This window comes from Gossypium raimondii, chromosome 4 (assembly GCF_025698545.1).
Source record: "Gossypium raimondii isolate GPD5lz chromosome 4, ASM2569854v1, whole genome shotgun sequence".
In the NCBI taxonomy this organism is placed as follows: Eukaryota; Viridiplantae; Streptophyta; class Magnoliopsida; order Malvales; family Malvaceae; genus Gossypium; species Gossypium raimondii.
In genome coordinates, this window is record NC_068568.1 from 47,968,984 (window position 1) to 47,995,368 (window position 26,385).

The window sequence follows — 26,385 nt, forward strand, 5'->3', positions numbered from 1 at the left end:
TTCAAATAATTGGAGGCTATCTCATGGCCGACACGTCACGGAGCCGTGTACATCTAAGGTGGCTGCTAAAACTCGTTGATTTTAGAGCAGCCGGTGAATTTAGTTGGGGGTCTGCCGTCTTGGCAACATTATATCGGGAGATGTGCGGGGCGACCAAACCGAGGAGAGCAAAAACCGGAGGTTGCCTGTCACTACTGCAATCATGGGTAAGGTTTCGCTTTCCATTTCTACGTCCTCGAGTGAACCACCCATATACATTCCCACTCGTAACGAGGTAAATTTTATATTACATTTTGAAATTGTTATGTAGATTTTGTAAGAATAAAAGTATGCTAAAAATTTATTTAATTAGGTGGAACCATCCGGAAGTTATCGTGGATTACCGACTGAACTTGAAGATATACGGCTTCTATTGGAGCAACTGACGAAGGTAGTAAGTATTATTGCAAATAGATATTTCCATCCATTCGCTAGTGGATTGATATTTAGTATTTAGTATTATGTATATATGTAATATTTCTATCATGTTCATGTAGTTTCAATGGACACCATACGAGGATCCGCAATCGGGCAAGAATCCGGAAGAGTTTTTACAAAATCAACACTTGGCACGTGAAAGTGGTGTTGATCAACTATGCAACCGTGGAGCCCCACCGCATGCATGAGTCCCACGACGCTTTGGATGTAGACAACCGATCCTCGGACCACGAGGAGTTTGACGAGCACCACAAAATCGACCTTCGGTTGTTAGGTACGGATTGGCGTAGATACTGGTCAGTGTACATGGAAATGTGGGAAAATCATAATGAATATCTACCTACTCGGGAACCAATCATCGTTCCCGAGTTAGCGTGCGTTCCAGAATACATGCCATGGTTTAGGGCCAATGGGAAGCTGTATTTACTTACGTCGGAGGAGAGGCAGTGGCAATTACGTGTCGGAAGGGAAAGGCGCGGGCCTCTAAATCCAAGGGGACAAGACCACGAGGCCAGCCCCCCAACGAGGCCCAGACATTCACCCGGTTCATCATCAGCGGCCATGCAATCACCGTCCCCAACAAGAGCACCGACGTAGTCACCTGACGCAACAATTCAACAGATGATACCCACGCATTCACCTTTCCCTATGATGCCAGGTATGTTTCCTAGCCCTTATATGTACCTAACCCATACATGTATCCTTTTCCGAATCCTATGGCAGGTTGGAGCCAAATGCCCGGATCAGCTCCATTTCCTGTAATACCGAGCGGACCACCGATAAGTAGGCCATCGGCGCAGGAGGGGTCCCAAGGGGGGCCGTCGGGGAGCTCTCATTTTTACCAATCGCCAGCAACACATGGCTTTCAAACTCCGTCGCCGTTCATGATGCAAACACCTCCACATACACTATTCTTTGAAGGTGGATCATCGTCCCAAGTCCGACAAGCAGATGTCGAACCGGAAGAACAACAATCACCACCCGAGGAAGAACAACCGCCGACGGAAGCTAGAGGAAGGAGGAATCCAGTATACAGAATCAATCGACGGCCGCCATGTGGAACCGAATCCCCCGGTCATAGACATTAATTACCGTATTAAAAATTATCCTTTGATGTAATGAAATAGAAGTTTATGACGATGTAATACACATAGAAATTTTTCCAAGTTATTTTGACATTATTTGATTAAAACCCTAACCCTAACCTAATTTAATTAAAACCCTAACCTAACTTAATTTAATTAAAAACCTAACCTAACTTAATTTAATTAAAACCCTAACCTAACTTAATTTAATTAAAAACCCTAACCTAACTTAATTTAATTAAAACCCTAACCTAATTTAATTTAATTAAAACCCTAACCCTAACCTAATTTAATTAAAACCCTAACCTAATTTAATTTAATTAAAACCCTAACCCTAACCTAATTTAATTAAAAACCCTAACCTTATTTAATTTAATTAAAACCCTAACCCTAACCTAATTTAATTAAAAACCCTAACCTAATTTAATTTAATTAAAAACCCTAACCTAACCTAATTTAATTAAAACCCTAACCTAATTTAATTAAAACCCTAACCTAATTTAATTAAAAACCCTAACCTAACCTAATTTAATTAAAAACCCTAACCTAATTTAATTAAAAACCTAACCTAACTTAATTTAATTAAAAACCTAACCTAATTTAATTAAAACCCTAACCTAATTTAATTAAAAACCTAACCTAACCTAATTTAATTAAAAACCCTACCCTAATTTAATTTAATTAAAACCCTAACCCTAACCTAATTTAATTAAAAACCTAACTTAACTTAATTTAATTAAAAACCCTAACCTAACTTAATTTAATTAAAAACCCTAACCCTAACCTATTTTACATGAAAACCCTAACCCTAACATATTTTAATTAAAAACCCTAACCTAACTTAATTAAAAACCGTAACCTAACTTAATTGAAATCCCTAAGCTAACCTAATTTAATTAAAAACCCCAACCCTAACCTATTTGAATTAATGTAATAATTTTACCAACATAACTCAGCGGATTTGACAATCTTACTAACCATTTAAGAAATTGTAGTTTTACATAATGTTAGATTTCGTAAAATGTTTTGACTGGTAGTAACATTTAAGAAATTGTAGTAATTTGATAATTTTACCAACAATTAATACAATTATCAATTAATAATTGAATAAAAGGTAATTTCTTCTATAATTACATTCAACTATTGCGATTAGGGCATGATCGACTTGTATGGCCTGGGTTCCTACACCATCCGCACAACTTCTGTTGACTGGCTGTTTCTCGGATATCCATATTGTTCCGTATTCTAGTGGAGAAAGGTCGACCCTTCGGCTTGCGACGCAATTCTCTATCCGGTAACAGCTTAAAAGGAGCAACAGATACGGGTGGCCAGTTACGTTCATCTGGGACCGGTGGGAAAACGTGTCTCCATACGTTGTACATGTTTTCTAATTTGTACACTTCGTCCACATAACTCAGCGGATCCAGACGGAGTTTCTGACAGGCTGCAATAACATGAGCGCATGGATAACGAAGTGCATCGAACTTCCCACAGTCACAAGTCCTGTTTCGCAAGTGTACACGATATTGCCCGCCAACAACGCCTTGGTGGTGTATGTCGAACTCCGTCACGCGAAACCATAGATTGTCTCGATCGTGACATACAGCGTGCATGATATTTTCCCTCGCCTTCGCCTTGTTAATTTCTTGAACTATCTTACTGCACCATACATGCCCACCCTGCATCTGGCCTGCATAAGTTGCTGCTCGCTTTGGAAATAGCGCCGCCAAACGAAAATATGTCTCTCGCACAACCGCTGTTATCGGTAGATGGCGCGTTCCTTTAAGAACAGAATTTATGCATTCTGCTAGGTTCGACGTCATATGGCCATATCGTAGGCCTCCGTCGTATGCTTGTGCCCACTGTTCGAAACGTATGTTGCACAGGTAGTCCGCCCCTTCTCCATTTTGGGATCGCAAGATTGCCAACATCTCGTGAAAACGATCTTTATTCATTTCATACCCTACAATATAAGAACATAGCGAATATTTTATACCCCTTCTACCAATAAAACTAATTCAATTTGACAAACGAAATAATACAGTTATACAGTAAATACCCATGTTGGTCACTTGTCGTCGTTCCGTCTTAGATGGATATTGCCTGTAGTAGTTCGAAGCAACGTGTCTCAGGCAATATCTATGGTGTGTACACTGCCACAAGCTTCCCTCTCAATCAAATGCAGCTAGTATACCGGCGCCCCGATCTGAAATAACACAGATATCAGGTTGGGGGCACACATGCCTCCTTAACCTAGAGAGAAAGAAATCCCAGTCATCAGACGACTCCCCCGGTGTTATTGCATATGTAATTGGAAGAATTCTCCCACAGCCGTCCTGTGCCACTGCAACCAATAGCCGATGAGTGTACCTACCGAACATGAAGGTACCATCAATTTGTACCAACGGCTTGCAGTACGGAAATGCGTCTCGGCATTGCTTAAAAGTCCAAAATAGGCGTTTGAACACTTGGCATCCACGTAGCAATCGGTCGTTGTAGTACGCATGTTTTGTTTCAAGGTTTGTAATGACATCTGGGACGTATCTCTCTAGCACCTGACACCATTGCCATATTTCATTATATGAGGCGTCCCACCCACTATGCATCTTCTCCAATACCTTTTGCTTAGCTATCCAAGCCTTGCGGTAAGAGGGCGTGTACCCCATTTGGCTACGGATATTGGCAATTATCACCGGCACTGAAGTCCGAGGATCTGCTTTTATCGTGGGCAGTATCAAGCTAGCCAACATAGCTGAATCCATTTTCGGATGATCTTCTGAAACACCTACAGAGGGAGGGAGTACATTAAGTAATGCAACATTGGAAAATAAAAATATTATTCAGACACATTCAATACTGTACCTGCAGCACATGTATGTGGATCTTTGTACTTTTTGATCTCCCACAACCCTGTCCTCTTCCTTAACGAGGCGACGATTTTCCATGAACATGTGCCGTCTTGCACCGCACACTTCGCCTCAAACTTATCAGATTTTGATTTAACGACGTGGTAATTAACGCCGTTTTTGATGCTATGCTGTTTCAAAGCACCAATAAAACTATCCTTATTGGTAAACTGATTACCAACTTCAAGTTCACCGAGATCTACCCCCGAGCTTGTACTATCGCGCACCCGGTGTGGTAGATCTGAAAACTCTAATGCATCATCTGCTGACAGATCGACATTATGCATGTGGGCTGGAGGTGAGTATGCTCTGAATCGTGGATTTTCTTCATCATCTGCACTCATATCACCATCTTCACCTTCTGTTGGAATAGAATCTGGTTCAGAAAATAATCCCACCTCTGCACCATCCGGCTCGGGCTCTCGAGGTGGATCCACATCGGAGTCACCTTCTAACCCACAATCATCTGCAGCGTACGACGTCCCTTCACCAGTTGATGTCGTAGGTAGTACGTCATCCCTTCTTCTGGGCATTTGATAACGTCCCCAATTGGATGTAGATTGCCATCCAGTAGAACTTGATGCAGTTCTCTAGCTCGTATTTCCAGCGTCAAACGTCGAGCCACAGACGTACATGTCCCATCCACCAACAGAGTGTCTTAGGGGGGATGTGCATTCGACACCGCTACCGAACATGGGCTGTTCCGTATTTTGTAACACGCTAACCGAGTGTCGGCCAGGGGTCGTGTATACATCTCGAACACCGGACGGAAGTACATCAGTTGGCGACGTAAATTGTACATATAACTCAATATAAGTTGCTCCGCTAGCAAGATGAGTCTGCACCATTGCCTCCAAGCTACGAGCACCTTTTATGTCGAACGAGTCATATGTCACCGGATCAACAGAAGAACAAAATCGATACGTCATTGACAGAACTTTCAATCTATGTTTTACGCCTAATTCTTTTACGGAGTTCTGTCAAATCTATGTTTTGGCTAAATGACAGTCGCACCGTATTCTCCGATAAAAAAACAACACCATTCTCGGTGTGGCAAACCTCACCATCGTAGTAAATAACAGCACTAATACGTTCACTCATTTTGAAACTCTAACTTTCTTAGCCTCTCTAAAATGTTTCTGCTGTGAGTTATGCATTCTAAGAACATTTTCTGTCTAATTTATAGCCTCAGCCCAAACTTGCTATTGTAGCAAAATCGCATCCACGAGGGCGTGATTTGACACTATTTGCTCAGAAACGTCAAAAAAATTATTTCCTACATGACCAACTGTAGCGATATCGCGTCCACGAGGGCGCGATTTCACAATTTCTTCTCATATAGCATCCTGGTATCAGCGATTTTATACTATTTGCTCAGTAAAAGTCAAAAAAAAAATTATTTCTTACATGACCACTGTAGCAAAATCGCGTCCACGAGGCCACTATTTCACAATTTTTTCTCAAATAGCATCCTGGTAGAAGCGATTTCCCACTATTTGACCAGATACGTCAACTCGAAAAAAAATTTTCCGACACCCATAACCCCTAAAAAGCCTGCACCCTAAACCCTAAAAGCCATAAAACCCAAACGTAAAATCAGCGTCAAAATCGCGTCACGTCGGTAGCGATGTCGAGTGCGATGACGGGACATCAGCGTCGGCGTCGGTAGCGACTGGCCGGCGTGGAGGGAAATCACTTTATCAAGGACGCGATTTCCTCCACGTCGCAGTCGCTACCGACGTGGACGTGATGTCCTGTCACGTACCCTGACATCGCGTTGACGTGGACGCGATTTCAGGGAAAATGGCCCATTCCGGTAAATAATTAAAAAACTGGCCCATTTCGGTAATTTTTTTAAAAAAGTGACTTTTTTTGGTAAATTAGCCTCAATTATCATCCAGAATCACTGACTATTGAAAGAAGTTTATTATTTTATTCTTATTTTCTGTAGAAAATGGTAGAACCAAAGTTTTAGGATGAGCATATGCCATATAGTCAACTATGCGATTAATATGGTGAAATTTTAATTAGTTTTTAAATTTTGTATATTTTACTAAAATGCTTTTAAGAAAATACCAGACTTGATATTTATTAAAATAGACAAATATTTAGTTTTCTAAAATTTCATTCAATTAAAAAATACCATAATTGATATATATTTTTAAAATTTGTATTAAAATGTTAATATTTAATTTTTTACGCACATTTTTTATTTTTATTATTTATTAATACATATGTGATGGGAAAGTATTTATTAAAATACATTTATTTAATATCTCGACATTTATGAGTGTTGAGTTTAGGAGGTTGTCAAATCACTATATGAGTCAGTGTCATACATGTCAAGAACTGCAAAGTGTAGTTAATGGTAACTTTTAATGTTTATGGAAGACTAATTCAAGTTTTAGTAGTGTAATCCAAGAATTTATTTGATAGTTGACTCGGCAAATATATTAAGTACAATGGAAAGTCGAAAACCACGTGACGACTTCCACCTTATAGAAATCGATCATTCTCTTTTTTTCTCATCCAAAATTCTCTATGAAACTTTGAAACTCACCAACTATTGAAAACAGTTTGTTATTTTATTCTTATTTTATGTTGAAAAATGGTAGAATCAAAGTTTCAGGAAGAGCACATAGTTAACTATGCGATCAATATGGTGAAATTTCTAACTATTTTTAAATTTTGTATTTTTATGCATATTTTATCGTATTTCTATTATTTAATCGAATAATTTGAGTGATTGATTAAAATTAAAATTAACTAATTTAATTACTAACGAACGCGGTAAAGAACAACTCACGAAAATAATCGAATAACAACTAAAAAATGAAACAATACCCAAGAAAGAATTCTCCTAAATTTCATTTGTAACTAAAAGTCTAAATTACACAAATTTTTTACTTAACACATCAATTCGTAGAAATCCTGAATTATGCTAATATCACTTTCAAGTATAAAAGCAACCGACTCTAGGTTGATTAATTAAAATTTCTTTCTAATTAAAACCCCTATTAGCGCATTAACTCTTACTATGGATTCCGTTATTATATTTGATTCTAATCCGGTAGATTTATGCTGTCCTATTTCAAGGATTGCATGCAGCTTCACTCAATTATGCAAGATCTAATATTAAATAGGGTTCTATTCAACCACCAATTTAAGCACATCGAGCATGGATCAATACTCTAAAAATATCAAACCAAGAATTAGGCGCACATAATTGAGAATAAGAAACTAAATATTTATTGCGTAAAATAAAAATCAAATGATATAATTCATCATAAGGTTCATCTCCCTAAGTATTTAGAAAATTAGTTCATGCTCGAAAATAAAAACATTCAAGATACAGTATAATTGAAAAAAAAAAAAAAGAAACTCATTATAACTTCCTAAGAAATCAATTGAGAATCTTCAATATTGAAGGAAATCTGCTTCAAAGTCGGCTTCAATGGTGTTTTTCAAGTTGTTTTATTGAATATTCCCTGACAGTTTTCTCTCATCTTCTTATGCTTGTCATATATACGTTTCAGATTGCCTCAAAAACCCAAAAACCATGATTTTTCGCTGTTTAGTGTGCAATCCCATGAAATGAACACGACCTACCACACGCCCGTGTGGTCTAGCTGTGTGAAATGGTTCAACCCGTGCGGCTTTTGCAGCTTGCTCCGACTCTTCGGTTTTCGCTCGTTTTGCTCCCAAGTGCTCTATTAAGCATTAAAATATGAATTTAAAGGATTAGGAGTATAAAATTTACAATTAACATCTGATAATCACCCAAAAACGCGTTAAGAATAATGTTAAAACATATTATTTTTAGTACTTATCATGTACAATAACATTGAATAAATGATGGGTAATTAAAATGAAAACAATTTTAACAATAGTGACTAAAATGAAAATAGTTTTAATATTAATACCTAAAATTAAAAATTTTATTTTTAATACCAAAATGAAAACTTATGAAAGTTGAATATAACTTGAAATGATAGATTTTTGTTAAGATAACGATATTTTAAAACAAATTCTGTTAAAATAATGTTGGATTTTTAAATATATTTAGTTAGCATTGTATTTAAACTATATTTAATTTTGTTGGACAAGTCCACTCATTCAAAGAAATTTTGGAAGTACTTCCATTCTTTAATTAAATCAAATGTTAATGGTTTTCAAAAAGTTAAGAAATAGTTCTATTAAAAAGTTAAAAAGTAAATTTATGAGAATCATTAAAAATATATTTAAATCTTATTATTTAACATTTATAAGAAATAAAAAGAATAATTTTTAACTTTGAAAATGTCCAACATGTTATCTTACATTTAAAATGCACAAGAAGGAACCTTGCCATGGACATTTGAATGGATTAATTGGATTTCAAGGCATTGAAATTGAACCGCTTTTGAGAAGAAGCAGAGGCGTTAAGAAAAGGATCCGATACCCAAATATTTGAAGTAAAGCATTCATCTTCATTTCATTTGTTCATTTGGTTTCCTAGACTTGGTATCATCCTTTACACATCGTTGCTTTAATTTCCAGACTTACAAATTTGTTTTCTTCTTTTCCCTTTCTAGTTCCTAACATTTCAAACCTTTCAGACTACGGACGCAAAGATGGCAGAAGCTCTTTTGGGTGCTGTTGTGAACGAAGCGGTGGCGAAAGTGATTCCAATTGCCGCTGAACAAATCAGCCTTGCGTGGGGTTTCAAGAAACAGCTGAAAAAACTCGGTGAGACACTAGGAATGATCGAAGCTTTCTTGCAAGATGCAGAGGAAAAGCAAACAAAGAATACCTCAGTGAGGCTCGAAGATGTTGCTTATGAGGCTGTTGATGTTCTTGATGAGTTTGCTTATGAAATTCTCCGAAGGAAAGTGGAGATTCGGAACCAAATTCTGAGGAAGGTACTCGACTTCCTTTCTTGTAACAATTCCATTTTATTTCGTCTCAAGATGGCTAATAAAATTAAGGACATCCTTACATCACTGGATGACCTTAACAACTTGGCCAGTCAATTTGGTCTCCAACAGAGAGCTATATATCCTATAACTCCAGTTCCTGCGTATGGAGGACCAAAGGTGGAGACACGATCACTCAAACATTGTCGGAAGGAAACATGATGTTTCAAAAGTAGTTAACCTGTTAGTCAATCCCAAAGATAAGCAGGTTGTCTCTGTTGTGCCTATAGTAGGTATGGCAGGTCTTGGCAAAACTACTTTAGCAAAGCTGGTGTATGATGATATGAATGTGAAAACGCTTTTTGATGTCAAATTCTGGGTGTGTGTTTCTGATCATTTAGATGTCAAGAGGATTTTAAAAGAGATGTTAGAGCGTTTTACTGATAATCAGATCTCAGTTCCTCAAAATAAGAATGCAATGGTTGAGAAACTCAAGCAGAAGATTGAAGGGGCCAAAGGAGGAAAGGATCAGATCAAGTATCTTCTTGTACTTGATGATGTATGGGATGCTACGGAATAGGAGGATCTAAAGCTTTGTCTGGAAGGAATCAGTACAAATGGCGGGAATGGAGTTATTGTGACAACACGCAAAGAAGATGTAGCATCAACAGTGCAAGCACGTTCGGATCAATGGCATCAACCAGAAAAACTAGAAAACGAAGAATGTTGGTCCATAATTAAAGAACGTGCACTGAGAGACTCTCCAATATCTCACGAATTAGAGCCTATTGGAAAAGAAATTGCTAAGCAGTGTCAAGGTGTGCCATTGGTAGCTAACGTTATTGGAGGGTTAATGAGCAAAATTGAATTGAGTCCCAGCGCCTGGTGGGAAATTCAAAGAAATAGTACATGGGGTTCACCAGAAAGTGTGTTAGAAGTGAAAAGTGTGTTAAAACTAAGTTTCGATCGCTTGTCTTCTCCATCTTTGAAGAAATGTTTGGCGTACTGTGCCATGTTTCCTAAAGATTATTGCTTTAAAAAAGAGGAATTGATCCAACTGTGGATGGCTGAAGGATTTCTTGGCAGCTCTATGGCAATGGTGGATAATGGTAACAAATACTTGAATGAACTTTTATCAAATTCCTTATTCCAAGATGTTAAGAAGGACACTTGCGGGAATATTCTCACATTCAAGATGCACGACTCAGTGCATGATTTATCTTTGTCTGTGTCAAAGTTTGATGCTTTGATTTTTCAAGAAAATTCCACTCCCATCACAAATGAGTGTTCTCATATTCGTCATCTCAATGTTGGATGTGATGGGGAATCATTGCCAAGAATGTTGACAATAGTTGCTCCGAAATTATAGTCACTGTTTTCAGAGATTGATGTGTTCAAGAAATTATCAAAAAGCTTCACAAGATTAAGAGTCCTAAAGTTGGTCGGTGCTTATTATATTCTTGAGTTGCCATATTCCCTTGGAGAATTGAAGCACTTGAGGTATTTGGACATCTCACGGACTTCTATCAAAGCACTTGAGGCTCTTGGGTTTAAAGACATCCACCTTTCAGGATCTCCAAACATTGCGGTTCTTTGGTTTCGAGACGTTCACCTTTCCGGATGGATTGGAAAATTTGATAAGCTTGAAGCACTGGTATTTTGATTGTGAAGGGCTTCAACCAGATAATATTGGAAACCTAACTTGTCTTCAAACATTACCCGTATTTTATGTGGGTTCAGAAAGGGGACGTTCAATTAAGGAGTTAGGATCCCTAAACGAACTCCGTGGAGAATTCGAGATACGCCGTTTACAGTGTGTTAGAGACAAACAAGAGGCTAATGGAGCAAATCTACACCTTAAATTATGCAAGTTGATATTTGATTTTAAAGGGAGTGATAGTGATAACAGTGAGGAAGTGATGGAAAGTCTCCAACCCCACTCAAATTTGCAAAGCTTAACTGTTAGCAGTTATCAAGGCAACAGCTTTCCCTCATGGATGTTAAGATCTGTTGGTGATTCTGGTTTGTTTTTGCTTAACAATTTGGTGGAGCTGAATTTTTACGATTGCCACAACTGTGAAAGTCTTCCACCTCTGAGCCAATTGCAGCAACTCCAGTTTCTTGAGTTGAGAAATCTGAAGAAAGTGAAAGGCATGGGTAATGAATTTTATTGCAACCAAGGTATTGATGATATAAATAAGGAGAATTGGACGGATTTTATTTTTTTGTTCAAGCCTATTTTTCGAGCTTAATATTTTTACTCAAATCTTTCTAAATTTCAAGTAAACTTTCGAATCTAAACGAGTAATCCGACTCATAAACAAATCTAATTTATAATTAAAATATTATTACTATATCTTTTAGGTGTCATAATCTTTTAAGCTAATCTATCTATGGATATAATTTATATTTCAAAAAGGCTAAAACCCCCATTTATAATGAAACATATCCTCTCAAAACCATTTATAATCTAATTGAATTTAGCTCAATTTTGGGTCACTTAATCAATTATTTATTTCATGGGTCTGGCCACGAATTTTGCAGCAAAAACTTGCACATCCAAATTTCTTTTCAGTAGAAAAATGCAACAAAATGGCGACTACAAGGTAAAAGAAAACATTAACGATAGACATTATTGGAGCAAGATCATCATTAAATAGTTCTTGTATCGAGATTGGAGTTTGTTTAAATAATTGCAAGTTGTTGTAGTGTAAGTAGTAATTTTAGTCATATGATCGACAATTTTGTTGTAGTTCTTAATAATATATCGAATTTGCACTTCCTAATTGCAGTCGACATCATACTATTTGCAACACTTTTAGCTAAGAATGTTTCAACTAATAAAGCATGATCACATTCCTATTATTTCTGGTTACTATTTTTGTTATTTTGGTTTTAAGCTTTTTTTTAATACTTTAGTTTAACTTTCAAAATTTAGTCAATTTGATCTTCTTTGGATAGAAAAGTTGACCAAAGTATTAAAATTTTAATGACATTGATATGATAATTTGTATAGTTGTCGTGTGTTTTATTGATAATTAATCCAAAAAATTAATTTGATTAGAATTTTAAGGTCCAGAGTGAAAGTGCTCCAAATATAATAAAAAGAAGGTGAAAAAAAGATAAAGCACACAGAGTTTTATGGCCGTCAAATTCCATACTTCAATCAATGCTTTTTTAGTTACTTATTCAAAATGCATCACAGAATACATATTGAAGCTTAGCCTTCTTTAGTTGTAAACCATTTGTCACAAATACCCATTCTATGATTATGAACGGAAAGGCCGGTATATTCAAGCCATAAGTGTTTTCAGCTTCAACAGAACCAACCACTATTAGTGAAGCTGTGCAACAACTTGAATGTAAGGTGTTAAGCTTAAGCCTGAAGCCTTAACAATGGCACTCGGACTTTACAACAGCTTCCATCAAATAGAAAGCACGTGGGGTGTAAGTGGTTGTTTCGGATTAAAAAGAATCCAGATGGAACTTTGCACTCTATAAAGCTTGTCTAGTTGCTCCAGGGTATTCATAAGAAGCTAGCTATGACTTTCATGAAACATGTTGCAAGATGACCAATCATGCAACGGTGAATAAAGGTGGCGGACAGTACATGACGGACGGTCCAAAAAGCGAGCAAATATGGTGGATAGTCCAACAGTGAGCACATCTGACGAACTGTCCAAGTGCGAATCTCTTGGCAGATAGTCCTCAGGCGAACTGCCTTGCGGACTGTCAATATGCGAACTATCATGTGGGCAGCCAGTGGCGGAGCTCCCTTAAAATGGTAAATTTTCAATTTAGGCCTTGTATAATTTATAAAATTTTAAATTAGTAATGGTAAAATTATACTTTGACCCCCAAAATGATAAAAAATTGATTTAATCTTTTAAAAATTATAAAGATATAAACTATTAAAATGATGAAATTATATTTTTACTATCGTAAAAATATAAATTTAATTTCGCTCCACAAAAAGAATTTTCTGGCTCCGCCACTGTGGACAGCCATGTTGCGGACTGTCAATGCGACAAGCTTGAAGGACTGTCCAAGCGAGAACATACTTGCGGCATGAGTTGCGGATTGAAGACATGCGAAGTGTATTTGCGAAATATGCTTGGGGATCATGAAGATGCAAAGTGATTGGCGGCAAACTGACTCATGCGAGTGGTGCATTGCGCAAATGATTGACTTCTCCTTTGAATAGATGTTTAGATGCTAATCTTGTCATGCGTACAAGTTATGTGTTTTCCAGTTTTTTAGGAGATTAAGCATTTTTAGTAGAGTACGAGAAAATGAATCTTGTTATAAATAGTAATGTTTTTCTTATTGAAATTATTATGAAAAATATTAGCAGATTGTTTACTGCTATCATACTTGTTTCTTCTCTACTTTCCTTTCTTTCTTAGTTCAAATCTCCAACAAAACATTTAGCCCTGTTGTTAAGGTCAATGCCGTTTGCAGGGTTCTAGCAGTAGTAGAGGTGCTCATGGGCCGGGCCGGGCCGGGCCCATAAAAATTTTGGCCCGGGTCCTAGGCCCGGGCCCGGCCCGAAATATGGGCCTAAGATTTTGCCCAGCCCGCCCGAAAAAAGCATAAGCCAGACCGACCAGCCCGGCCCATTTTATTTTAAAATTTTTAAAATTAAAAAAGTATTTTAAAATATTTTAAAATATTTTAAAATATTTTAAAATATTTTAAAATTAAAAATTTTAAAAAATATTTTAAAAATATTTTAAAATTTAAAAAATTAAAAAGTATTTTAAAAATATTTTAAAATTTAAAAAATTTAAAAAGTATGTAAAAATATTTTAAAATTAAAAAATAAATATATTTATTAAATCGGTAGGGTTTGGTGGCCAAAAAGTGGTGTGTTGAGGTCTGCCCGTTTTCTAAGCAGGCCTCGTTTTTTGCCCAAGCCCATATTTCGGGCCTATATTTTATCCAAACCTCCCATATTTGGTAAGGTAGTCGGGCCAGCCAGACCACCCGGCTCATGAGCACCTCTAAGCAGTAGCGGTGAAGAATGGATGGCCACTCAGACAAATTGATGCTAATAATGCTTTTCTAAATGCGAATTTATCTGAACAAATCTATATGAAACAGACACCAATATTCAAAGTTGGTGGAGTTGGTGGTAAACAAAGTGTTTCCAAGCTAAATAAGGCATTCAATGAGCTTAGATAAGCCCCACGAGCACGGTTTGATACATTGAAGCAGTCCTTAATTGAGAAGTTAGATTTTACAGTTTCAAAAGGTAGACTCATCGCTTTTTGTACGGTGTAATGCTACATCTAAGGTGATTATGATGATATATGTCGATGACATAGTATTAACAGGGGATTCAAGTAATGAGATTGATGAAGTCGTGACCAAACTCAATTAAGAGTTCTCTTTGAAGGAAATTGGTGACCTAAACTTCTTTCTTAGCATTGAAGTTCAACAATTGAGTCATGGTCTTTTTCTTAGTCAACGGAAATACATTTTGGAGCTACTTGATAAGACATCAATGCTTCATGCTACACCTACACCAACCTCAATGGTAAGTTTGTCAAATTTTACTTAATTTGATGGACAACCTTTAACTAGCATTCAAAAATATCGAAGCATTATAGGAGCATTACAATATATATGCATTGCACGCCGAAATAATTTTCATATGCTGTAAATAAGTTAAGTCGATATGAATGCACCATTTGACTCTATTGCAACCTCAATTCATTAATTGGTTGAACTTTCTAAGGTGAATGGAGGTGTTTGATTGTAGTGATCACTTAAGCTGCACTACAAAAACCATGTAAAGAAAAAAAATACAAATTTATTTATGCAATTCGATTTCCCTAGTCTGTTGAACTTAGCTCAGTGAGTAACTCTACTATCTTTAACCCACAATACAACACTTGAATCACATTTTTTCACTCTCTAAGTATAGAGACCTCACTGTTGTATCTAAAGACTAAAACACTCGCATCTAAATCCCCTTAAGAATTTAGATAGGAAAAACGACCAATTTACACTTCAATTGCACTCACACAATAAGTTCCCCTTTGAACAAATAAAGTGCTCTCGATATATTCTCATACAAAAACTAAACAAGTTAAAGTTTTTAGACTTACTAACATGCTAGTTATTGATTACAATGCAACATGTTAAAAATAGCAAAAGTAATAATGTCCAATATAACGTTATATGAGAAGATTCATTCTTCAAGGTAATCTTTAATCCAACCCCGAATGATTCTCCATAATCAAAGAGTTGTATATTTCAATCCGATCCAATCCAATTTTCATTAGGCAATGGATTAATTTTCAAAGTCACGCTTTCATATCTTTAAAATATCAACATAATTAATAGTTCAAAGATTTTGTTTCAATAAATTGCTAACATCTAATATAGTAAGTTTTCTACTTTGTCACAAGGATGATAGTAGTGACCACTGTCCAGTGTCACTTAGATGACACCAAAATTTACCTCAATAGAATCACATTGGAAAGCAAATTGCTCAGATGCTTAAAATGGTACATAGACTATGAACTTTCTTATAAAAGGGGAGGATCAACTACACTAATATCCTATGTTGATGTTGATTGGGCTTCATCCTTAGAGGATTGAAGATCGAGATCTAGATATTATATATATGTGGGAATGAATTTGGTTGCACGGTCACGATCAATTTTTGAAGCAAAATATTGAAGCTTGAAGAGTGCATTATCAACTAAATGTTGTGTCTCAAATAGAAGCTAATGATTGAAGAAAAGAGTTGATAAATGATAAAACTAACATATTTTTATCGCATTCTTAATGCGTTTTTAGATGATTATTTATGCAAATTGGTGAATTTGATGCTCCTAATCCTTTTAATTCATGTTATTATACTTAGGTGAGCATTTAGTAGCAAAAGGAGCGAAAATCAGAAAAAAAGAGCAGATTTTAGAAGCCACATGGGTTGGGCATATAACAGCTCATTTTTGGGTCAGATCGGAACAGTGGTTTTAAGACCATAAATCTAAAGTTAAAATATTAATTTTATTATTATATTAAAGTTTACAGCATGATATAATTATTAGGTGAAAGTTTCGTAAAGAAATTTTACTGTTTGAATGCTTAATTCGGTAAAAAGGACTAAATTGCGTAAAGCGTAAAAGTTGAGTTCTAATAGCTAAAGGTATTAAATAGCTATAGAGCTTTAAATTGGAAGTTTTATATGGTAATTAGCCCATTAGAGTTGATAGTGGATTTTAAGTGGCTTGGCGTTTGTGTAATTTTTAAAGTTTCTAAAGGTTAATTAAGTAAATTGGTAATTAATGATTATTATAATAAAACAAATTAAGTTACCATCTTTCTTTCATCACTTTCAACTCAAAGGTATGGATTTGGAAGCTATTTTTATGCTTAAGCATTCGGCAATCTCATTATTGCTTATTTGGTATGTATTTTTGTTCAGTTTTTAATTATTTCTATGTTTTTGTGATCGTTGCATCTAATACTAGCTAGCCCGTGTCTTCGATTTCAAAACTATTAAAGATTTTGATAGTTGCCATAGATGAGCTTATGTGTTCTTTGATTTTTAATGGTGAAATATGAATATTTGATGTTAGATTTTCATATTTTATAAAGTGATTTTTTTGATGAAAATGCAAATTAGGGATTAAATTGTGAAAAGATAAAAATGTGGGGTTAAAAGTGTGAATAAATATGAAATATGGGCTGCTAGGGGCACTATGGTAATTCGGCCAAGCATGGGTCTTGTTGAATTTAATGAATTTTGTGTATTTGTGAAATATGGACTAAATTGTAAGAAATGTGAAAGTTTAGGGGCAAAGTGCAAATTGGCTTAAATATGTGTTTTTGGACTGAATTGAATGATTATATGATTAAATGAGTTAATTTTGAATACATATAAATTAAGAAAAGAGGAATTCAAAATTAGATTAGGGGAAAGAAAAAATTATCGAGTAATCGATCCGATTCGTCAATTCTGAGTACGAGGTAAGTTCGTAATGTGATGATTTCATTATAATGTATGTTAAATGCTTTGATTATGCCTAAACTATGATTACAAGATTTTCATTAATGTATGAATTGTAAATATGACTTTACGGATATATTCGAAGATAGAATCGACAAGCTTGAAATCTCGGTTGAACCTTAGGAATAGAATTGGATACTTGTGAAACATTATAAGTTGATATACCGATTTGGTTTCGGGCCATGCATATAGGATGAGTTGGCTTTCGGCCATGGTATTAGCAGTTCGGGTGCGATTTATACCGATTTGGCTTCGGGCCATGCATATCAGATAAATTGGTTTCGGGCCATGATAATAGTTCTTTGGAGAAGTTACCTTGATTTGGCTATGGGCCATGGTATAGATACGTATCATATGAGACATTTAAGTATCCGATTTCGATTCCGAATGGTTCAATGGGTAAATGAATGAGATGATTGAGAAAGAGGTTAGTACGAGACGATACAGGTACGTACAGAACCTATTCGAGTATTTAATAGAGAAAGATAATGAAATGGTATTTGATCATGTTTTAAGACATGAGAAAGGTTTGTTGTAATTGTATATATGGTAATGTTATGTACAATTAGTTGAATTGTATGTATTTGATGTATTGAATTATTCACTTACGAGCTTACTAAGCTATGAAGCTTACTTCGTGTCATTTTCTTATGTTTTATAGAGAATCAAGGCTAGCTCGGATCCAAAAGTCATCGGGAACATCATCGCCCTATCGAACATCTAGGTTGGTACTTTTGAATTGTATATATATGGTATACGACATGTATAGGCTAGTGTCATCTTGGTATGTTTTGAGTTATGATATTAGCCATGAGATTTGGCTAATAAAGGGTGGTGTGTATTTGGCCATATGAATTGGTTGTTTAAGTGTTGAGAAAATGCCTGTTTGAACTTAAGATGAATTGATGGTTATAGTAAGTTAAATTGATATACTTTTGAGTTAGTTTGGTACTAAAATTGAAATGAAATGAACGAAGTTTATTAATTAACTTTTATATGGTATTATGAATGTTGTTGATCATTTTGATAAGTAAATGTTTTAGGCATGATTTAAATATGTTTGAATGTGAAAATATATTGGTTTCCATATTGATTGTAAATTGGTTGCGGTTGAAATTGCAGGGACGGCTAGATATTTATAAATGAGTTATATTGAGTTTGCAAAAAAAAAATCCCGAGCTTCTGAATTAGCCCTGAATCACTCCTAACTCGTATTATGGGCCTCGAGGTTTTATCTAAGGGACTTTAAGATTATTGTATATTATATTTGATAATTATTTGTATATTAATTGTAAATTGTCCGATGGGTCCAGTAATGCTCCATAACCCTGTTCTGGTGACGGACACGGGTTAGAGGTGTTACAGGGCATACGCCTATGTAACCCACACGGGTTGGACACATGCCCATATGCTAGTTCGTGTTGATTTCGCACCTTGTTAACATGCGAAAAAACACAATTTTTAGGCTTTTTGAGCATATTAAGTCTATAAATACCAAATAAAAGAAGAGATAGGGGGCAATCGGAGAAGATCGAAGAAAACACTCGAAGAACACCATCGGAGCCAACTCGAATGCAGATCTCCATTAAGATTGAATATCTCCTTTTAATTTCTTTTGAAGTTTTCATGAGTTTCTTTATGTCTTGTGGTTATTCTGATTTTGAGATGTTTTCATTAAGGATTATGAACTAATTCCCTAGATACCTAGGGAAGATGATACCTAAGACAAATTTTATTATTTGATTTCTGATTTACATGATAAATACTTGAATCTTGTTCTCAATTATGTGGGCTTTTTTCTTGTTTTAATATTTCTAGGATATTAACTCATGTGTAATATGCTTAATTTAGTGGAGGAAAAGTCCCTGTTTAAGAGTAGATCTAACATAATTGAGTGGAGTTGCATGCAATCTTAGAAGTAGGACGACATAAATCTACCGGATTAGAGTCAAATCTAATAGGGGAATCCATAGATCGAGTTAATGTGACGATAGAGGTTTTAATTAGAAAGAGATTTCAATTAATTAACCTAGAGTCAGTTATTTTTACTCTCGAAAGAGATTTTAACGTAATTTAGGGATTTCTACGGATCAAGACACCAAGTGACTAAATCGTTTAATTCAGATTTATAATAATAGGTGAAGTCTAGGTGGATTCTTTCATAGGTATTGTTTCTCTCATTGGTTAATATTCGATTATTTACTTGATTCATTCTTTGTTGCGTTCTTAGTTAAATTAGTTTAGTAATTTTAGATTAAAACTCATCACTCCAAATTGTCGGCTAAATAATAAGAAAACAGTAATTACTAACAAATTTAGTCCTCATGGATACGATATCTCTACTCATTGTAGCTATACTATTGTTCGATAAGTGCGTTTGCCTTTGTCGTATTTATAGTTAGTTTTGTGACCATCATGTTTTTGGCACTATTGCTGGGGACTACAATATTAGAAACACTTTATTTTTATTAATTTAACAATTTTTTATTTTATTTCTTATTTTTAGTTTAATTTTTATATTCTAATTTTTATTTTATTTGTTTCTGGTAGGTTCCTTTAGTTTATGACTAGAAGAAACCCGTCGGGACCATTATTGTTTGATAGCGAAATTGTAAGTACAGCTCGTAGAATTTGTAGAGAAGTAAGACAGAGTCGACAGAATTTAGTAGATGAACAAGAGGACATTATTATTACTGAGGAGATGGACTATAATCAAAATATTCAACTACCTCTTGTTGTAGCTCCTGTTCCTCGTACTATGTACGATTATGCCAAGCCCACTTTGACTGGGGCTGAATCGAGTATTGTACGACCTACCATTGTTGCAAATAATTTTGGACTGAAGCCGAATAGTATTTAGATGGTACAATAGTTTGTTCAGTTTGATGGTTTGCAAGACGAACATCCAAATACTCATTTGGCCAATTTCTTGGAAATTTGCGACACATTCAAGATATGGCGCCACTGATAGCGCCATTCGTTTACAGTTATTCCCTTTCTCGTTGAGGAAAAAGCTAAACAATGGTTAAATTCTTTATCACATGGTATAACACCTCGAATTTTAGGCCTAGAAGAAATAGGTTTTGAGCAAGGGAACAGTTAGGAACTACACATAAATACTTAGTTTTGCTTCAGTGGTTAAGTGATTTAGGAGTGTTTGGAAGTGTCCCTGAGAAGTTAGGGGTTCAAGTATTGGCTTATGCAAAATTTTTATTTTAAGTGAATAAAATCCTTGGATCTAAATAGTAGGTTCTTAAATTATTGTGGTTAAAATATAACACAAAAATAGCTTGTAGTCTAGTGGCAAGGTGGTGTGGTGTGTAATTGTGAGGTCTGAGGTTCAAGTCTTGGGTTTTGCAATGAAGTATTTATTTTGCTGTTTGAGCTGTGTATGTAGTTGAGTTGGATTGAAATACTGCTAAATGGAGTTTGAACTGGTCATAGACAGATTGGAGGAGAGAATATTGGGATTTGGGAAGGTTGTTGTTGTGGAGTGATAATAGTAGAAAATTAAGGGATTTGGGGGTTATCAATTGGGATTTTTTTATTTTCTTTTCAATTCTTTTTCAGATCTTTTCCAAAATTTTAGACGTTTCAATTCTCCCAATCCCCTGCCGATTTTTTTTTGCTGATTTTCCTTTCTCTTTTCCTTTCTTTCGTCTTTGGCACTTTTTGGTTCGGTGTGGCTCGATTGCTGTTGATGTTCTTGGTGTGTGTTCTGGTAAGCTTAGTTAACATGATTGAAATTTAGGTTCTGGTAATCGTTACTAAAGGGGTTGTCTTGTGTTAGGAAAAGATTAAGTGACTGGAGTTCTTGCTTAACAGAGTCGTCGTGTGTGGAATCGCCAATGTTTAGTCAAAGGTAAGGACTTTTGTTGTTGTTAAAGGTTGCTCGTCTCGCTGGGGTTGTGAATAGGTGTTAACTGAGTGACTGATTGGAGTTTTAATTGATCAAATTTAGGTTCTGCTGGTCTCGGGAGTGTTTTGGCATCAAACCACATCAGGTGTGTAACAACACTCTATAAACGATATCGGTGAAATGCCGAGAAGTGTGTGTAATCATAACCCCTTAACTGCAAATCGACAAAAATTGAAAAGACAAAAGTGACAGCGTTAGAGGCCATATGAGCGTACGAATGCTCGTGGAGTAATCCGAGCCCACGAAACATGGTGCTTGACTGTAGAGGCCGCCATGAGCATTCTCATGGGTTTAGGCCGAAATGAACCACGTAGGGCCGAAATGGGCTTATAAACCCCACACAGATGTAATCCACGAATTGTGACAAATACTGGACCAGGCTATGTAGATCTCATAGCCGTGGCAGAATGTAGGCTAAACGGGCCGCACGAAAGTGTGGGCCCACTTAGGCCGAGTAATGAGCCTTGGGCCCATTTACACTGTTATGGCCATTTAGGTTACCTGAGTCGCTCGAGGTGACTGCGGACCTTCCGAAAGGTCGATATCTACACCGACACCTCAAAATAGGTAAAATAACCAAAATACCCCTAAAGGGTAAAATGACTAAAATACCCCCATAGGGTAAGTGACTAAAATACCCTTATAAGGTAAAATGATCGAAATACTCCTATAGAGTAAAATGATCGAAATACCCCATAGGGTAAAATGACTGACATACCGCAATAGGAAAAATGACCAAAATACCCTCATAGGGTAAAATAACCGAAATACCCCTATAGGGTAAAATGACCGAAATACCCTCATAGGGTAAAATGATCGAAATAACCCTATAAGGTAAAATGACCGACATACCCCCATAGAGTAAAATAACTGCTATACCCCTAGGAGATAAAATGATTGTTATGACTTTATGTTATGTATGACTGATTTGCTCTATGATATGTATGACTATGATTGAGCATGACATTTTGCATACACGTATGATATTATGTCACGACATGTTGCATGGGGTTGGGTTGTTATATTTGGAGGAAGTGTACTGTACTGTTAAGGTCGCACGGGTCGCCCTAGATGACTGTGGACCTACTGGTGGCTTTGCCACATATATCATCTTGGCGACTTTTTTGCGATCATCGATATTGGTAGCTCTCTTGTGATGTTATTCTTGGCGACTTTTTGCGATATTGGTGTGTTGGTTGGGTGGGTCGATTTTATCCCCACATGGTGTGTTGGTGGTATGGAGTGGTGTGTTGGCTGGATTGGGATGGGTTGCATTATTGCACTGCATTGTTCTACTTTCAGGATGAGCATGCGGACTTTGCTGATGATTTCATGTCCACCAAGAGGTTCCACCTTCGAGTCACCGTACTACTTCTTCTATTGCTACCTTAGAGGACCTCTCCGAACGGTTCACTCGCTTCGAGCATCATTGCTTTCAAAGGTTTGATAGTATTGACGTTACATTGCAGCAAATCTATCAACACCTCCATATATCATCTTCAGTATTGGTGACTCACGATACCGATGCCTCTAATGATGAGGATCATTGATTTTATTTTTTTTAGTTTCCTTTTCATTTTATGTTTGTGTTTATTTTTCATTTTATTTTTTTAGACTTATTTCATTTCGTATCTTTTGAACTATATTTTTATTTTTATGGTTATTTCTAATTGAGTTGTAACCTTTTAATCTTCTTCACTATTTTCGTTTATTTTCTTATTAGTTTGCTCGGAAGCATGCACTACATTTAGATTTGCTTACAATTCCACTTTTCACCTTTTTGGTGATTTCATCAAATATTCAGGGTAGTTCTAGTTTTTTCCCTCTCTTATGATATTCTGCTTATGCTGTGATTATATCTGTTTGTACATTGAGGACAATGTACATCTTAAGTGTGGGGAGGTTATTTATATAATTATGAGAAAATCCTTGAATACTTTCTTATATTTAAGTAATTTTCTTATACTTCCATTAGAATGATTTTTTTCTCGATTTGAGATTTTTGTTGATATGTTCTGAATTAATTTGTAGATATTTGTGCATTGGTTGTTTTAAACTTTAAGACATGAAAGAATCAAGCATGATAAGTTATTTTTCAGAATTAAAAATTTTAGGTTGTTTCTCTAAATTGAAGTTTTATTTTAAAGTTTGAAGTTTTCAAGTTTAACATCAAAACCATAATTTTTTGTGAGATTTTGAGCCTTTAGAGCATATATTTTTCGTGGCCATTCTATTATTGGTTACGAGTATGTCAACTTGATTTGTTATTTTAGAACTTGTTTCGGTTATGCATGTTGAGACCACATCTTTGATTTGATATACTGAGATGATAAATGCACTTAGGTTTTAACCCACTTATCCTATAAAAGCCTACCTTTTTAATTAACCCTTAGTGAACCCCGTTGAGCCTACCACACCATTTCTTGATTAACCCATTAATGTTAACTCATAACTCATTTTTTAATAACATATTTAATAACACTCATGCACACAAATTAATTAAACATGCAACTTAAATCACCTTATTTAAAATGAAAATAAACACACTTTAATTTATGCATTAAAATGTAACGACCAATTAAATAACATACTTATAAAAACAAACTCAAACATATTAAACAACTAAGATGCTTAAATGCAAGGTTTCAGATGCAAACTAAATGAACAAATGAGTTACTTAATGCATGACTTAATTTAATGATGTAGACTTAAACTAACATGGGAGTTACATAATGCATGTCAAAGTTAAGAGCTGTAGATTAATAATGCAGGACATTAATTAAAGATGCATATTAATGATGTACAAACTAAAACATAATTAAAGACACAAAAATAAATAAATTAAAGTCCTTATTCTAGCAACCAAATTAACAAACTAAAATTAAAAGCTTCATTTTGCACTTGAGCCCCTCGAGTTTGGGCTAATCTCGATGTCGTCGAGTTGTGTCGTAACATGATGCGGCCGGGATCGCATCATGAAGTCTAGGTGGATTCTTTCCTGGGTATTATTTATCTCATTGGTTAATATTCAATTATTTCCTTGATTCATTCTCTGTTGTGTTCTTAGTTAAATTAGTTTAGTAATTTTAGATTAAAACTCACTACTCCAAATTGTCGGCTAAATAATAAGAAAATGGTAATTACTAATAATTTTAGTCCTCGTGGAAACAATATCTGTACTCACCATAGCTATACTATTGTTCAATAGATGCGTTTGCCTTTATTGTATTTATAATTAACTTTGTGACCATCAAGAATTAAAAGAACAAAGAATCGGGAAATAATAGAGTATAAATAAAAGTTAGTGCACTAACTAACTTTAGTTGTACCTAACTGATTGTTAATTGTGATTAGTTAATAGTTAGTTAGCATAAATAAATAGGCTATAAATATCCATTAGTGCTAAGACTTTTGTAACTAGCTTTCTCTTAAATGTGTTTTAGCTTTTTCTCGCATCCTTCTCCTTTATTCTTCCTTTCATTATCATACCTTTGTTATTTCTTTCATTTCTTGTTTTTCATTACAATTAATTTTGGATTTATTATTATTTTAAATTAAAAATACACTAACAGCACGTTTGGTTCGCTGTATTGGAATAGAGGCGTAATGGAATAGAGGCGTAATGGAATAGAGGTGTAATGGAATAGAGGCGTAATAGCAAATCAATTGTTTGGTTGAATGTAATGGAATAGAGGCGTAATAGTATTCTTGTGTTTGGTTGAATGGAATAGAGGTGTAATAGCATAATGGAAAAAACTAAAATGACTAGAATACCCTTAGTATAAATTTGTTTAGGTAAATGATTATTGTTATTGTTATTAAATTTTAATAAGATTATTAATATATATAATAAATAATTTAATCATATTTTAACATAATTATTATTAAATATAATTTAATAAAATATATAATTTAATAAAATTCTTAATATTAAATATTCTTATATGAATTTTCTAAAATCATAATATATAATACTATAAAATATAATTTAACATAATTATTATTAAATATAATTTAAGAAAATATATAATTTAATAAAATTCTTAATATTAAATATTCTTATATGAATTTTCTAAAATCATAATATATAATACTATAAAATATAATTTAACATAATTATTATTAAATATAATTTAATAATAATATATAATTTAATACAATTCGTAATATTAAATATTCTTATATGAATTTAATAAAATCATGTAAAAAGAATGTGAAATTGGTATGTTCCATTTTTCCTTTATTTAAATGTGAAATGAATGAGTAAAATATCTTAGGTATTACCATGTAAAAGAGTGGTGTTTTGCCCTCAAATCTGCAAGTAGGATACTGGGTATATTATGGTGTTAAATATATTTGCAAATAAAACTAACCCTTCAAAACTCATATTTGCAACCTTAGCACTCAGAATCATGGGCTGAAAATGAATTAAAACTGGAAATAATATTACTTTACAATCTGGTTTAGTCTAGTGCAATCTGAAAAAAAAAAAAAAAGGAATCTGAGCCCAAATGAGAAAGGGTTACAAAGAATGAAGCCAAGCTGTTACTATCTAATACCAAAACAGAATTGCACTACAATACATTGCTGGATGAATGATGAATCAAATTACAAACAAATAAACTATGTTCTGAATAAGGAAAATGGCATCCTCCATTTTAACACAGTGCTGAATGATGTACAATAATAACTTGCCAGTACCAAGATGACTTTCAACCAATCCCAGAACCTGAAATTGAAACTAAAATGGCAAATTCAAGACATGACAATAGAAGAAAAGAAATAGCTTGAGATTTTAAAACCATGATTTATAGCCTTTTCTTTCAAATCAATGTAATAAATACCAATCAGATAGATTCATGTTTATACTAGATTACAGCAAACTACCACTTTTTAAAAAGCAATGCTGAATAAAGCACGAATTTCAACTTAAAAAACAAAGATATCATCAATCACGTTCAGCTAGATAGAGCAACTTAATGGAACAATAACAATATCATGCATATTTCACTTCCACTCAACTATAACAATGTTCACAGCTACTCCAATATAACATTGCTGCATGCTATTACTTTAA

General features: G+C 34.8%; 2 protein-coding genes across 2 annotated transcripts; both read left to right on the top strand.

The window, feature by feature from the left end:
* Positions 1–8,839: 8,839 nt before the first annotated feature.
* On the top strand, positions 8,840–11,225 carry LOC128031992 (putative disease resistance protein RGA3). Its single transcript, XM_052629768.1, has 2 exons — positions 8,840–8,971; positions 9,067–11,225. The coding sequence occupies exon 2, from the start codon at positions 9,082–9,084 to the stop codon at positions 9,583–9,585; it is 504 nt and encodes a 167-aa protein (XP_052485728.1). The 5' UTR covers positions 8,840–8,971; positions 9,067–9,081; the 3' UTR covers positions 9,586–11,225.
* Positions 9,659–22,755, top strand: LOC105778859 (putative disease resistance RPP13-like protein 1). The gene is made up of 5 exons (XM_052629285.1): positions 9,659–9,910; positions 9,944–10,714; positions 10,935–11,544; positions 21,351–21,393; positions 22,611–22,755. Exons 1-5 carry the CDS (start codon positions 9,659–9,661, stop codon positions 22,753–22,755), a joined length of 1,821 nt encoding a protein of 606 aa, XP_052485245.1.
* The last annotated feature ends 3,630 nt before the right edge of the window (positions 22,756–26,385 follow it).

Bases quoted from the DNA above. Each gene is read 5' to 3' on its own strand.
- LOC105778859 (XM_052629285.1), top strand. From the start codon at position 9,659: ATGGCAGGTCTTGGCAAAACTACTTTAGCAAAGCTGGTGTATGATGAT. The intron at 9,911-9,943 runs GTACTTGATGAT...GCTACGGAATAG, and splicing joins ATCAGATCAAGTATCTTCTT to GAGGATCTAAAGCTTTGTCT. The intron at 10,715-10,934 runs GTTGCTCCGAAA...TCCACCTTTCAG, and splicing joins TGCCAAGAATGTTGACAATA to GATCTCCAAACATTGCGGTT.
- LOC128031992 (XM_052629768.1), top strand. From the start codon at position 9,082: ATGGCAGAAGCTCTTTTGGGTGCTGTTGTGAACGAAGCGGTGGCGAAA.